The 16590-nt window shown below is 36.0% G+C and overlaps 2 protein-coding genes across 2 annotated transcripts in view; one reads left to right on the top strand and one right to left on the bottom strand.

The window, feature by feature from the left end:
• Positions 1–16590, top strand: part of LOC135118296 (neurexin 1-like) — a 65733-nt gene that overhangs the window by 1851 nt on the left and 47292 nt on the right. The gene's annotated exons all lie outside the window — the stretch shown is intronic.
• On the bottom strand, positions 10565–11979 carry LOC110372504 (prostaglandin reductase 1-like). Its single transcript, XM_049848763.2, has one exon. The coding sequence runs from the start codon at positions 11815–11817 to the stop codon at positions 10831–10833; it is 987 nt and encodes a 328-aa protein (XP_049704720.2). The 5' UTR covers positions 11818–11979; the 3' UTR covers positions 10565–10830.

The following is a 16590-nucleotide window of genomic DNA, read 5'->3' as shown; positions in this document are numbered from 1 at the left end:
GTTATTGCCCCCTTAATCCCCACTAATCCCCCACCCCCTTAATAAAGCCATACAATGCTCTCATCCTTTCTACTTGCAACGGTTTTCCTTCGAAATTACGTTTTCTGGGAACAAAGCCTTTGAAGAAATTACACTAAAGGATTATTTATTTATTTATTTATTTATTTATTTATTTATTTAATAAGTACAGTGACAGACTACAGGTTAAGACAATCAAGAAAAACAATAGTTAGCATACAGTACATAAATCTGAAGTCCAATTATTCCTGTACATAACATTCAAGTATTAATATGTGTGTGTCCATGTCTTATGTGTCCAAGTTATTGGACTCATTACTGGCTAATCTGATTAGTCTGACTTTTATAGGTAATCGGTCTGACACTGATATTTAATTTTGGTATCATGTCAAACAGGGCACCAGTTTTAGTAACGTTAGATAATGCGACCTTATTTATTCGGTAATTTTATCTGAAAGCAAGATTAACAGTATCCATTAAAAACTCCTCGAAAAAATACTTAGAATGACGTATTTGTAACCCAGAAGATTTTATCCACGAAAACTACCCTAGAAATTCATATGTCACTGTCAAATAAACGTCATTGGGAATGTCAATGACATTCGGCCGCCATATTAAAAACGACCTTAATCGCCAAGAAGAGGTATTATTCCACCTGACCGTAAATTCGTTAAAAGGGTGACGAAATGTTATATACCTAGACTGCTGTAGTTAGCCTAGATAGACAGGAGGGCGCGAGTTATAGATAGAAAATTAATCGATCAGTCTGGAAGGCGTCGGGTGTACGGTAAGGTACACCACAGACTAAATGCAACAGCCAGCGATGTGATTGGCACGTCATTAAACCTCTTTGGTCGTGTGGAAAACTGTGGTTTTAATTAATTACGGAGAAAATTGCATAATTTTCTTGGAACAAAAGTCTTTGTTATTTAAATAAGGGCGTAATAGATGATGTTAATAAATTGCGTACTTGTTTTCAATGAAAACTGTTACGCCAAGACACTATCTTTACGTAAATGTTATTGTTATGTTTGAAGAACTTTCATAACCATCGTTGTATTGTATTAGGCCCTTCTCTCTCGTACAAAGAAGACATGATCTTTGAAAGTTTTTGGTCCATTTTTCAATGATCTGCTTCATAATCATTCGAAGATTGCTCTAATAAGAACACAGTAACAATTTTCATAGTAGAAACATACTTCACATATCTACATATGTACAGTAATTACCTTTGTACAAAACCTAACGATCCAAATTGATACAGCTGTCCTGAATCAGGCTTTTCAGCAATTAGCACCCGTGTCTACACACAACTGCGAGTTAGTCCCGACACGATCTGTGGGCGGTAATTAATCACTAATCAACTACGACCACTGTTATCTTGTTGATTTCTTATTCTACTCGTGTCAGAGAGAGACAAGGGATTTTTTTTGGGAGTTTTAGCATGTGTTGTGGTGGTCGTGAATAAGAAGTATCTATTGCCCTATTTTTTTACTTTTGGGTCTGACGTAATAGTATTTAATTTACTCTTCTTCCATGTAAGCTGTTACACTACTGTTTACTAACGCCTACATACGTCTGATGACGATTACAGTCTTCGACTCCTTTTGTCGGTAACAATATTAAAAATAATGACTTTTCTATCAAAACTGCGTGCTAAACTATGTACATTTGAATTGATTCAGACATAGAGAGTATTTCAATTTATGCTCCCCTAAAATTATGAATTTCTTATCTTCAAAATGATGAGAGGTATGAATAGTTTAGGTTTTTTAATAAGCCGAACAATTTTTCCTAAACCTCATAGAACGTCTTATTTAGGCAGAGGAAAGTAGCGTGAAATCCCGTGTAATTTGAATTAACTTGACGCGAAGCCACGAGGCGCTGAACTCGGCCTGAAATAAACCTTCAGAATACATTAACTGAGCCAGACTGTTACGTAGGAGCTAGGCTTTATACAAGTGTCAAGAAGAAACAAAATCATGATAAAAATATTTTAATTAAATATAGTCTAAAGTCTACAAAAACTTACCATGTCTTAATCTTTTTGCTGGTTCTCACGTTAGTTAACTTATCTACGGTAACCGTATAATAGAGTCAATTAATAACGATTTTGAACTTAATTAAGCAGGTGTATAAAGGTGCATAAAGCTTCAAGGAAAGTATCCCGTTTCTGTGGATAGTGAACAACATGTCGAGAATATAATCAATAATCATTTTCCTGACTCATAAATAAAATTTTCCGAGAAACTGTTATGTTTGCCTGTACTTTTCGGAAAATAAGAAGACGGTATAGTAGTTATAATTTTTCCAGGCCTACCAATTAAAACCTAATGCTACTTACTAAATCCCTTACATAACCCTCTAACCACTTACTCGTACTAAAATAAATAGTTACCACTAAAATCATAATTTTGATAAACCGTTTTTCTAACCTTGGTAAAAGCTTTAACACTTACTTCGTAAACTGCCATTAAAAGTAGGTCTAGAATGTGGCAGTAAATTACCAAGGTAAGTCTAGGCTTAGGTTATACTAAAGCTGCTAAGCGGTAGGTAAAACACCTACATCTTTTTTGTAGGTACCTACCGCTTTTTTTAGGCTTCCGTACCCAAAGGGAAAATGGGACCCTATTACTGAGACTTCGTTGTCCGTTTGTCACTAGGCTAATTATCGTGATACTTAGATAGTAGATATTTTCACAGATGATGTATTGTTGTTGCCGCTAAAACAACAAATACTCGGAACCAAAATAAATATTTTCGGGAGCATTCAAAGTGATTTTTGAGACGCACTTGGTCGGTTATTTGTTTGGTTTTTGTTTGGTTTTTTCAAGTCACAGGCTATAAACCTAGTTTGGGAGCCAGGAGACCTACTATTCTTGTCACCAACTTTTTGGAAATAAATATATATATATATTTTTTTGTTTTTTTTTTTTATTTCGCCATCATCATGTGTCTATTATAAATTCCTTCAATCTGAAATAACCCTCAGTCCAGAAGGCTTTTGTTTCGTAGTGAATTGAAATAGACAGGCAGAAGTGTTACAGATTGGTAGCAATCTGGCCTCGACTGACGGATTTGAGATAACTTTATTTAGAAGTCTCAATCTATTTTTAACATCTCAATAGAAAGGAGGTTCTCAATTCAATGGTGTATATAGGTATTCATATATTTTTGTTATTTGAATGTCCCATTAGGCTGGTTAATACACTATAAAGCTCTTCTTATGGTGTACCAAAAGTAACTGTCTGTCTTTCGCGCTTTTGAGTTTATTAGAACTACTGAACTGATTTACTTTTTAGATAGTCTAGAGCCTGAAAGAGGACAGAGGCTACTTTTTACCCAGTTGCGGGAATTTCTTCTCCCGGGACGTGAGTGAAACCGTAGGAAACAGCTAGTTTTTGTATATAAACAAAAAACATCCCCCTGGAATTGAACTCACCGCGTGCCAATCGCTTAGACACGCGACAACCGCCATCTATCATCATTTGTAACAATTAAAGATATTAAAAGATTACCCATAGAAACGGAGAATAGTTAACTTAATTTCACTTTGTTTCAAATAACGTGGTCATAGAGCCATGGAGAAAAAAATATTAACAAATAGATAGATCATTCAAAACTAAGTTTAATTTTTTTTTGTATTACTTTTTTTTATTTTTTTTTTATTTTTTTATTAGAGCCATAGAGTGTGTAAGGATAATGCAGTTGACGGTCGATAAAAGGAAAATAATTTGAATTTATATCACTATCCCGTTTATAGCTTAGTAAAATTCTAATGTTCTTTTCAAGAATTCAAGTTGTCGATGCACTAGTTTAAAGAAAGTGTACCTAATACACACACAAATTAAATATTTTAATGCATTTATGCTGTTAAATGAAGTTATCAGCGGTCATAATGACATTTATTACATGCAGTTCCAGAGTGTCGAGTGGTTCCGATAGAACAAAGATGATTTTCATCAATTAAACACAAACCTTTTACAAACTACTATACCAAAACTTGTACTTAATAAAGTACACTCGAAGCATATACGATCATACTACTTAACTAAGTAGAAAGTCTTGCAGTTTTAATAGTCCCGTCGCTAGGTGTTTAAGTTTCATTCAAGCTACCCGTGCATAGCTCGCATGAATTCATTAGCGACAACTTAGAAACTAAGTCACATTTTACCTGTACTTAGTACTAACTTAGCGAACGTGTTACTTAAGTTAGTGATGACATGTTTTTGTGTTAGTTTTAGGTTCTCATCATATATCATATAGTTTATATTGCTTAATGCGCTAATGTTAGGAATCACATTATATTCAGTTTTATATAGCAAATGTATTAAGCCCATTTCGGAAGGCGTGTTGTTGTTACCATGGCTAAGGCAAAATCGCTAACTAGTCCAAACCATTCTTTAAAAATGTCCGATGCGTTTTTCATAAAGAAGAATAGATTTCATTTTTACTGCCTTTTTATTGTCTTTGAGCTCACGATATTTTGAGAAAAAGTGACTCTAGCATGAACACTTCAGCAATGAAATCCTTATCTTAATAGCAGTGAAAATGTACCTGTAACATTTTTATGCATTTAGAAAATTTTCGTCTTGCGTATAAACTTCCGGGAACAATTTACCTACTCTCACAAAATTTCTAGTTTACTGACATTATTTATTAACCATGTATATGTATTTTACATAATAAAATATTTTTGCAATATCGCTTAACCTATATTTGCCATCTTCATTGTTCAAACATTGTCACACTTGTGTTACAGTATTTTTTCGTGTAGGATGGTACAATGCCTTCAAAAAGGTCAGACACAACACCGTACTAAGTTCTGTAATTCAACAATGTGGGAAGAATGTGGGCGTTAGTAATAAAAACTCAGTTTATTTAACATTAGAGCAATGTTTACAAGCTTTTGTTCAAGTCAGCTTGTCGACTTGTAACGTGGTTTGTGTTTAGGCCTTCTTTTGTTTTGTAAAGTCGTGGTTTGAAGGTTGAGATGTCTGTGTGTTTAGAAGGTGTGTAGGACTTTGTATGGTTCACATACACCATCAGTGTGAAACAGTGAAGTTAGCGTTAGAAAAATGAAATTCAGTAGTAGTATCGGAATTTTTAACTACGATTTCTGTGCTTTACAAAATTTCCGAAAAAAAAACGTTATGTCGCTACTAAATAAAAATACTCTTAATAACAAAAACGTGCGGTGAATAAAAGTTGTAAAAAATAATTACGACTAAAAAGACAATTAAGTTAAACAACACAAACAATTTCCAATAGTTTCTTCTATTTACTTGACAACGTCCTAAAAGTACGTCATTTATATCCTAGACGAACCAAGGACAATTGACTAGTCAATCGCGCAGTTGCCATCAATAAAGGTCGATCGATAGCAATAATATTAAACTTCATATCAAGATACGACCTTTGACCTTGACTGCATCCATTATACAAATCGAAAAACACGAACAAACATAAACTATGTATATCTGTCAAGTTTTTTGACTTTTCTTTAAAAAGGTAACCCTCATGTGATATTGTCGTGGTAAGGAGACATTTGTCTTATCTTCAGAATTAAAATGCATGTTAAATATTTTTTCGCTGTTTAATTCGACAATGTTTCAGAAAGATCTAAGGTGGCTACATTAGTTTGGGATAGGACGTATCGTGTTAACTTTCTTTTTCGTGGAACTACTACACCTAAATAAAAAGTAGCCTACAGCCTTGTTGAAGAAAAGTGAGTTATCTAACACTGAATGAATTTTTGGAAACTGGACCAATAGTTTCTGAGACCAATACGAACAAACAAAAAAGTTTAAAAGCAGAGTATACTCATTTGACAATTGATTGCGGTAAGTGAGAAACTATCCTGAATACAGTTTTTATTTGTTACTACCAATCAAAAACAAATGAAGCTTCTACTACATGCATAGTCAACTTTCCACTACATAATGACTTTTAAAACTCCAATTAAAATGCTAAAATAATCTAGACCTAAAAACATAAATACTTAAAGCTTTAATTTGTGTAGCAGTTCATCAGCTCAACGCCCTTGACCCGAAGGTCGCGGCGTGCGCTTTCATTGGTCAGCCCAAGGGCACTGTAGTATGTGTTCTTACTACAACTATAGTATCACGGAGTAAGAAAGATGAGTGGAGATGCCATAATGCTGGTACGTCAAGGCGCCTTCTTATAGGTCAAATTCGTGCTGAAGGCATGACCAAAATGACCGGTTACGGGTGAACTAAGGCTAAGAACTCACGGAGCGATTTTGAACCGTGCCCGCCGCGGTGGCGGAACTGCGTTTTTATTTCCAAACTCACGAGACCGGTTATTTGCGCGGTTACACAGCCGTAGCGGTTGAGATTATCGCCCGCAAACGTGGCGGGCAATGATCGCAAGACGCAAGACGGGCAGCCTCTGCGCTACTGCGATCGCCGGCCAATCGACCGGGGAGCGCGCGGGCGCAACCCGCTGAGGCTGCGGGTGACCGCGGCCCGCGCGATTCTACTAGTTGCCCGCCGGTGCAGCGGGACCCGCAAACAAACGCGCAGACTGCGGGCGTAAAACGCGTCGTGAAATGTGCTTTAATTTTTTACATGTATATCTGCATTCTACAGAAGCTACGGGCCCGCAGCCGCGGCGGTCGCGGGTGAAAATCGCTTCGTGAGTTCTTAGCCTAACGAAGCGTTGGGGTTTTTTAAGACGTCTGTCAATGACTTTTGGTATTACAAAGAGGGCGAAAGCAGTAACGTTCCTTGTCCACCGTACACACGCATTTTGGCGCGCTATTTTCTTAGGTGATTTTCTATTATGGCACCTCCGCTAGTCATTTTGTTCTCCATGGTTCTTACTACAACTATACTATATTTACTAGAATAGAGTGACGTGGCCGGGGTCGCATTAAGTTTGAACAATAAATAACGGGGGTGATCGGAATGTGAAATTAGAGTGCATTTGTTGAAGCCAGCTTTATTAAAGACATCAGGTCGTGTAGGACACCTTTGAAAGTCCTTGGGTTGATGCAGTTTTTTTTGGGCAGTGGGCATTTTCTTTATTTAAAGCTTTGATTAGAAAATCGATTGAACGAATGTTCGTAGTTTTCTGTTATAATTGGAGATAATAATTACACCTGCGGTATTTCCAAACAATTATGACCTTCCAACCTTTGAGAAAAGTGTTGTCTCTAATTTTAAAGGCTTTTGAGCAGCCTTTCATCATTTTATGTCTGTCATATTTACTTAAAGTGCGACAGAAATTACTTAGTTAAAGCTAAGTACCGTTAAATTGCGAGGAAAGTATCTAAATATATGTCACTTTTTCAATAACCTCTACCTTTTAAAAAATAACTTGTTCAAACATAAACATAATAATCAACCCAGGTATTCCTTACCAAAGAGTGTAGAGTATACAATATTTTCCGGGTATAACTGGCGTGAGAAAGTAAGCATCTGTTTTGCAACTCGTGATACTAAGGCAACATTAACTCGTTTGGTTTCGAGAATAACCAGAAGGTCGTTATTTGGTCGTGTTCTACAGATTTAGGGCTTGTTTCGTTGAAACTGGTATCGTCTACTAAATTAATTTGTTTAATATTTCCATAATATGGTAGGTAGGATTAACGGATGCAAAGAATTGAATAACTGGGAATTATTAGGTGTATTCGCTAGGGCGGATTATCTGAAAATCTATGACATAATGTAGATTGGCGACGAAGAAATTACGGCATGCAGTTGTTTATGCTGTACTAATATTCTCATTTTATCATCATCATCTCTTGAGCTTTTATATACCTCAACTTTAACTTAAGTAGGTACATATTTACCCAATACTTAAGTAAAACAATGTACTATAACCAGAACCTTCAACTTTACTTCACATTACCCAATTTCCATTACAAAACTGTTACCCACTTAGTATTCTTTGACGATCATCATAAATTTATCTCCGGAACTCTCTACCGGCAACAGTTTAGGCATTATCCCGTGAATTCCGCAGCAGCCGCGGAATTCGCGGAATTTGCCGGAATCCGCGATCGTGGCGCGGCTGCAATTGTGCATTGGAAACGGAATTCGCAATAATGTCTATCGTAGTTGTAAGTTGTGCTTATGTGTTGGCTGGTATTTGTATTTAGCACCAATAGCGCTCAGTTTTAATGTCGATTTAAGGGAATGCTTTATTGATTTCAAGATGGGCGAAAGGAGAAAAGAATTCAATAAATAAATTGCAAGAGAACGCACTACTTCTTTTAAGAGCACAGTATTATTTTATCCAATTTTACCATTCAATCAAATTAAAGAAACTGACCGTTTCAGCCGAAGAATGTCGGATCTGAATTTACTTCAGTTTTTAGTATGAGAGAGAAATAGTTAAAAACCGTAGCGTGTAGTACCATTTCTACACATTTATTAACAAAAAAATATTCAAGAATTCTTTCACCTCTTTTTACAACTGTCAGTTTCAGGTTACCCAGCAAAATTCTAGTTCTCTGGTTACAAAATAAATAGTGTAAAGGTACGAGTCCAATTAACCTTGTTACGACTTATAATAACGTTTCCAGTCTTCGGGCGTATCGTGTCTAGAACAGATTTTGTATTCATAGTGGAGCTCCTGGCCTAGGATGGGGCGAATTAGTGAGCTCTCCGACTATTTGCTGGGTATTTTTTTATTCTGTTTGCTTTGGCTGATTGTTGAATGCTGATCGAATGGTGTTGTGGATTTGTGTGTATGTGTGTGTGTGTTTTACATATGTTCGCGTTGTTGTTATTTTCGTACTAGTTTCAGCAGAAAAAAAAATAGTTTTGCTCGATAAATTGGCTATCTAACACTGATGTAATTGTTGAAATAGGTTCTATAATTGCGGGATCATCTACTGCGCTTATAAAAAAAACTCTTCAACTTTATGATATTATAGATATGCATGTAACATTTTTATATAGAAGAAAAATAACGCGTGGTTTATAGTTTTGAAAGCTTATTTATTTGAAAAGGAAATCTGCTTTTAGTTAAAAACTTTTCTTAAAAACTGTTGTTTTAGGTAAAATAAAGCTTACAGATTAAACTACTTCCTACACAACTAAAGCACAACGTCCCAAGTCACTTAGGACCTCTAAAATCTGTTACAAAAAGGACATTTCCCACTATTCTGCAACACAGTTGGTCCCGAGAGCTGAGAGCGGTCTTATCGCGGTCCAAATTGTGCCTCATTATGTCCCACCGTGTGTGGAAGGCCTTATATTTTTGTTATTAGACGGCAGATATTATTTAGGATTACCGTGTAATGAATGCGAATGTGGGCTTGTTTTATCTTAGTAGGATGATGGATAGGAAGGACTAAAGATCATAACTATGGACCGTTTTTTTTTGTTAAGATATTATCGACCTGCACGGACTGAATGTATTAATACAATTTATACCTAAATCTCTCCTTATGGATCAGTTAGTGAAAACTGCATGAAAATTGATTAGGTAATTTTTCCGTGAAAGAACAATAATCCTGAATTGATGACATCAAGTCATAAAAAGTAATGTGTTTTTGTGTGTTGAGTAACATTATCAACCTGTTTCTTGTTAGACGGAATAAGCATCAATCACCTTACTTAAATTACTTGGATTTGAAACTAGTTACTTTATTATGTCGTAGCCTTAACCTTCAATCCAAAACTTAACCAGACTGCTTTATAACTTTATCGTTAAATAATTGTTTTTACCTTGCGTCAATAATTTCTTACTTTCGAGCCCATTATAGCTGGCATACTGGGACGAAAAGTTACATTAACAAGGGGGCATAAATAACGCATGGTCATAGACCATAGAGATACGATCTAGACGGAATAATGGTCGTTTGCCATAATATAGGGGGTCCCGCGGTCGTTATGTCTTGATAACACTGAATAATTCGCTTGTTTGGACGTTTGCTTAGATTTCTAGTAATACATTTTGAATATTTTGGGTATTCTGGGAGTGGGCGATGTTTGTTTGTTGTTTTGTTAAGTTGGTAGTGAATGTAGATATGAAGAGGGATGATCGAGAAATAGGGCAAAGCCCTTACTATTCTGGGCTATTTTAGAAAGAGAATTTGTTTTAATGTTATTCGTCGCAGATGCTTTTTTGTCGTATAAACTACCTCAACATAAGTAAAGTGTTAAAGATGTCAGCAATCCAATAAATAATACTTTGGCTTATTACACAAATCACGTTAAAAGGACGTATTCACATCTTTAATATGGTTTACTTACGCTTTTTTACAATTGACGCTATTCTGACTTGTTACATGTTTTAAAATAAAAATGTAAAGCAACGGACGCAAACAAAGGAAAATAAACTTTAATAAAATACGTTTATAACAGAAAATCCATTTTGTGATTCTCGCTAAAAGGATTGTAGTGAAATAAAACCAGCTAGAGAAATGAATTTCCATTTTTTTTCGCCTCCAGTATCATTTCTGTTAACATTCATGATCAAAAGAACTTTGAAAATGTTACATTAAATTATATTAGTAAATAATGAATAATATAATGAATGATAATATTAATATTTTGCCCCAACTCATCTGACGACACAGACAGGGCGCAAATAAAACTTTAAATTAAATTCGAAGGGCTCTTTAATGATCCATTATTATATAGGTGTAGGTTATTACGAATGTTATGAAATAATAAATAATATTACAAATATAAATCATTAAAACCAACATTTTCAAGAATAATACACGCGTCAGCAAAGTGTGTTCCCCTTCATATACTAATGCTGCTTTTTGCTTGCCATTAATTCCAAATTAAACTTTCCATATTCTGAACTTAATTGTAAGCGACATAAGATTCAAACTTTAACAACGACCTTCCCCATACTGTCCCCTCGCAGCATGCCGATGAACGCATGTGGGAGCTCTCCGAAGCCGTTCACGACCGTCTCCTTCACCTTAATGGAACCTATATCGACCCAATCCTTTAGCTGCTGTATAGCAGCTTTCTGCTCAGGCCAGCTCCATTGTGTGAAGCTGAACGATTGCACCTTCACGGTGGGCGGTATCGCAGGCACTTTTTGCTGCGTAGGGTTCCCATACGTACTTATAGACCCACAGACGGCCACACGGCCGTTCCTCCTCATGCACTGTAAGACACCTTCAGTTAAATCACCACCGACATTGTCGAAGTAGCAATCGACGCCGGCCGCCACTGCTTGTATAACTCCCTTAACATCCTTCACTTCTTTATAGTTGAAAGCGTGATCGAATCCCAAATCCTGGGTTAAGTACTTCACTTTTTCATGCGAGCCCGCAAACCCGATGACGATGCAACCTTTTAACTTCGCTATCTGTCCCGCCACCATGCCGACTGCTCCCGCCGCGCTCGACACACACACTACGTCCCCAGGCCTCGGCTTGCATATTTCTAAAAGGCCGAGGTACGCCGTCATGCCAGGCATTCCTAAAGTACCCAGCGCCAGAGACAGGGGCAAGTCCCCAATTTGTGGGTCGTACGGCTTAATGCCAAATATGTCGTCGGGTTCGCCAGTGAGGACTACGTAGTCACGCCAGCCGGAATGTGAAACTACGTTCATGTTAACCGGGTATTCGGGGTTCTTGCTCTCTAGAACTTTGCCCACTTGAAAGCCGAATTGATCGTAAGGTGCCATCCACCTATTCGCAAACGAACGCAAGTAAGGATCGGTACTGATAAACTCTGTTTTAACTAAAAACTGACCATCTTTTAGTTTCGTAAAGTTCTCATGCCTTACTTCGAAGTCTCCTGGGTGTGGAAGAAAGTTTTCGAATTGATTCTTTACGACGTATTTATTTATTTTCATTTTTTGTTAAGCTTTTATAATTATTTGCATGAAATGGTTTCTTGATTTATTGGCTTGAAAACACTTTTGAAGTTATGTTTAATAATTACATTTGCAACAGTTTGAGTAGATATGAAAAGTTTAATTTGAAAAAGAAACGCTTGATGTCCGACCACTGACAGCGCTGAGAGCGCACTGACAACTGCTAGCTGTCAGCTGTCACTCCGCTTGAAATGACGGCGCGTTTCGTTAATGCATTGGAAGAGTTCACTAAGTAGCTTTTAATATTAAAAGTAGCACATGAGTGCTTTTGTAAACTTAATATGGTTGGATCGATGAGTAGCACTTTTATTCATAAAGTGTTTTAGGACAACATTTTTCGTAAATTTATATACATCGTAACAATGCCAAAAACATAACATGCAAAAACATTCAAAACTTAGGAAAACCGGGCAATCTTTCAATTATCCCTCGTCATTTTCCTCATACTCGTCAAACAAGCAAACTTGTGTCTACAACGTAATTTGAAAAGGTAGCAAGTGTATCAAACTACGTAGTGACTTAGGCCCTTGTCGAATGAAGGGTGTTTATGGGCTGGACCAGCCGGGAGAGTTACTTCCAACCCGATGGTTTTGATATACTTGCTCATTTTGTATAGACGTGTATGGTGTAAAGTTGTATAGCCAGGTGGTGGGAAAGATAAGTTTACAAGGGTTTTGTGGGGTTTTCAAGGGTGTGTTATTTTTATGTGGGGTTTGAATTCATAATTTACAATAGCGCTGGTTTAAAAAAAAATCTTTTAGTTTAAATTTCGTATGTTACAACATTAATTTTACAAGTAATCCGTGTATACTTCACAATAGAAGCTTTGTTCATGAACTTTCATCAACTGATGGGTCGTCTGTTAAAGTGCAGTAAGCAGCATTTGTTAAACCAATCATCAGCAGGACTGTTATTTAGATAAGTATGTATTAGCCCACTTTAAGTTAAAGATACAAACACAAGAACGTAATTCATCTCTGGAAGTTTTACGAGCGCTGCCACATAAAACTAACCACACAAACTGCACTTAAATAGTAATCTTAATAAGGATATAATCTTAGACGGGAACTTGTTAACTTTATATATTATACAGCGTTATACTTCAGAAAATTCTTGCATAATGTTATTATTTTAGGTAAAAATGGCTCAAGAATGTGTTGTCATCATATCTACTCGTGAACATTTTATGATGAAAACAACTTTTTGTTTTTAATTGGTTTAGGTATATAGGACATGCATATCTACATAAACAGTGTATATTCTTCACCTATAATATATATTTTTTGAGATTATCAGCTGCTGGTCGGCTGATTTGAAAACGGTCCTGTAATTATTTCAGACTTAAAAAGTCTCAAGGTCTTTCAAAAAATTTCAAACGCAAAATCATTTAGTCTGTTTTTCTTCCTAAACTAAATATTCCCTAAAAATACAAGTTCTAACCGATCCGCAGCCCCTACAGTATTATAAGGTTCTGTAACATAAATCATTATACATACTTATGATATTAAGGGATAAAAAGCGGTCCTTTAGGGGACCGCGTCATACCCAACTTGTAACGTCATCTATATCCCTTGATATTGATCCGAGGGATGAGATATCCCTGGACAGAAATTGTAAACTATCTGGAGGTGCCTTGAGGGAATGAATGCTGGTAATAGGTACTTGATAAATTATATTGGTAATAGAATTATGCTGTTAGAGCGTCCAGAGAAAGTCCGCAGTCGGTACAGAAGTAAACGGTAGTATATGTACGTATAATAAAGAAAATTATGAAAATATTACAAACATTCGCAAGTCCTGCACTTTCACATAAATAATCTTAAATGAGAAATTATATTTGGATTTAGAGAACTGGTTCGGACCGTTTACAGGGAGAGCTAAACAAATTCACAGAGATATAAAGTTTGTACTTTTTGATATTTCTAAAAATGCATTAAAACGCAAAAGTAAATCAAGCAAAACCTAATACACAAAAAGAAAAATATTGCTTACAAAATACAGTAGTTACAGTAAATAGTCTCAAATACGTCCTTAACTTTTCCACAAAAATATAGTACCTAAACAGTCTACAAAGCACATATCCTTTACAAAAGGCAATTCTTCGCAATCTTCAGCAAGATTCCTCTCCACACACACACATATACACGTATAAAACATTTGATTTATCCATGTGTGTGTGCGACGTTTACAACGCCACTTGGCGGGAGTTCGGTTGACTCTGTGAAGGGTGCTTGTCAACTAGTTTAGAGAAAAAATGCTCAAGATACTAGACGTTTGTAAGATTCTTAGGGGTTATTCTAAAGTATATAGTTGGTTGGATTTTGTATGGGTTGTACTAAGTTATCAGGATAATTTTTAGCGCGATTTATTTAAGGCCTTTTCTATCAAAGGTCTTTTACTACGTAAGTAAACAATCAAAGTGCTCTTTGTGAGTAAACGAGAAACGATCTAATATTTTACTTAGTAATATTTTTCATAAAAATCTCTCATTCATTTGCGCACAAGGCTACCGTTCTCGCAATTACCCAAACAATTAATTAAAACTTCTACAAAGAAAACTCGAGGGAAGAAATTAAAAAAGCAAGCTCAACAAATCGAGAAGTTTCGCACGAGAGCACGTCAAATCAGTCGTCGGGCGGGAAAATCGTCTTTTGCCGAAAAAAATCCGGTAAAAACCGGCTGCAACCGGTAAAATCCGGGGTCGGTGCCAACTTTCCGCTCCGGAGGGATGACTGGGCGCTTCCCGCTCGGAATGACCCATTCACTCTAGAACTTTTGGATGAGGCATAAATTAATAGCGTTTTTTGGCTTTTAAACGCAGTTTGTTAGGAGAGAGTTGAGTTAGGTAACTTTTTAGTCGATTTTTCTTTTGGCCATGGCCAAGCGAAGATTCAATAAACATCAAAACCATGTTTTGATTTTTTCATAGTGTTATATTTGTAATTACTATAAATGTTGTGCCGTCAATTTATCTCACACAATAGTGATAAAACCAGTTCTTATGCACGATGTTACATTAAGTATCTCGTTTCACCTTTAACAAACAAAACAAACTATTTTCCTATTCTTACATTTAACTTCTCAAAACAAACTGTAAGTGACTCGTAAGCTCATTATTTAGCCATCAAGTTGCCTCCTCCATTCTTTCCAACATCACATTTCCCGTTTTCCGTCGGCCTACTTTCTTGAACATCTGCAGCTCTTTTGTAAAACCAAGTGCCTTTTACCTGCAAGATAGTGTATCTTACAGTCATATTTATTTTCTAGTATACTGTGCTTATGTTGCGTTGTTGTAAAGAGCATTTTCTATTTTGTGGTATCTTAGCAACGGTGACATGTTGACACCTTATTGTTAGATTTGAATTTAGAAGCTGGTGGTTTGAATATGGAATAGTTTCTATTCGATTAGGTGAGGACCAAAAAGAGTTTGTTGCAGTCTATAAAAGTTTATGGTTGATTTAACCTACACGCAGCAAGAATACGGTTGTTTATGGATATCATAATAGGTTACAGTTAAATGGTGCAACTAGGACTTAGTTAAATAAAAGGTTTTTATTTAATTCTGTGTCCTGTCATAAGCTATGTCAGTTTCAGATATTGCCACTTTTTCCTCTTTACAAATTAATGGTATACTATCTTCTACTATCATCCCTATGTAACTATACTTCCATTAAAATGGCTATAAAAACAGCCATAACATACTATGTTAATAAAGTCCTATCACACGTTAGTTAGGAGTCCAGCTTATCCCCTAAGGCCAGCTAGGGGTAGGTTATGAGGACCCTTCCTATCCCATGGGGCTCATAAAGGTGGCTAAGGGATGATGCCACGGGGATGTTTCCATAACCATCCCTTTTTGTGGCTCATACGTCATAGCATGAAGAGCACGGTAGCTATGAGTTAGCGAAAAAGAGTATTGAAATATTATTTTACGTATTGTTTATTGGTCCTTTGTAATATAGAAGAGTTTTTGGTGTATTGTACCCGATATATGTAAAGGCTATCGAGAATTTAATTACGCACCTACTTATTTCTTTTTCACTCTATTGAATAGCTATTTCAGTTCCTTACAGAGTTTCACATGCGTATTACAAATGCTACGCCTATCCGAAGAAAAACTAGCATGTAGCCTTCCTAGATAAATGTCTATCTATATAACACTCAAATATTTATTCAAATTGGTCTATTAAGTAATCAGTGTGTTTAAGCAAATAAATAAACAAACCCTATGCTTTATACCTAGTGTCATCATAAACACATTATAGTGTTATAAACTGTCAAAGAAAGTGTTTTCTATACTTGAAAAAAAATAGGTTAATGATTCGTCCTTCATATTGTCTAGGTTTCCTACCGATATTATTGAATATCTACTACTTATCTATTTCGCCTTGAAATAAAAATTACAATAAAAAGCTCTTGCCCTTCAGAGCGTCATTAGTCGCTAATCGCTGTACACATCATTAATCATTGTTATATCAATATTATTGATTGCTAATACACGCACTTATGATGGTAATGTGTGTTTGTAAGCATATTTTTGAGAGTTTATATTATCGTGACTAAAATATTCACAGCATTTAAGTGACAATGTAGTCATGATTTTTATAATCAACTAAATAACTTCCAATTCTACCCGCATCCTGTGGGAACTACTTCTCACACCCAGATAAAAAGCAGCATCGTCCTTTTTCAAGCTCTAGAATATAATATGTGTGCCAAATTGTATAGGTATACCTACATTGGTTCAGTTGT

Source organism: Helicoverpa armigera, chromosome 20 (assembly GCF_030705265.1).
Source record: "Helicoverpa armigera isolate CAAS_96S chromosome 20, ASM3070526v1, whole genome shotgun sequence".
NCBI classification, from domain to species: domain Eukaryota; kingdom Metazoa; phylum Arthropoda; class Insecta; order Lepidoptera; family Noctuidae; genus Helicoverpa; species Helicoverpa armigera.
Note: the sequence above shows the minus strand (reverse complement) of the source record. Positions and strands in the feature narration are given on the sequence as shown.

Excerpts from the sequence above, each read along its gene's own strand:
- LOC110372504 (XM_049848763.2), bottom strand. The coding sequence starts at position 11,817 with ATGAAAATAAATAAATACGTCGTAAAGAATCAATTCGAAAACTTTCTT.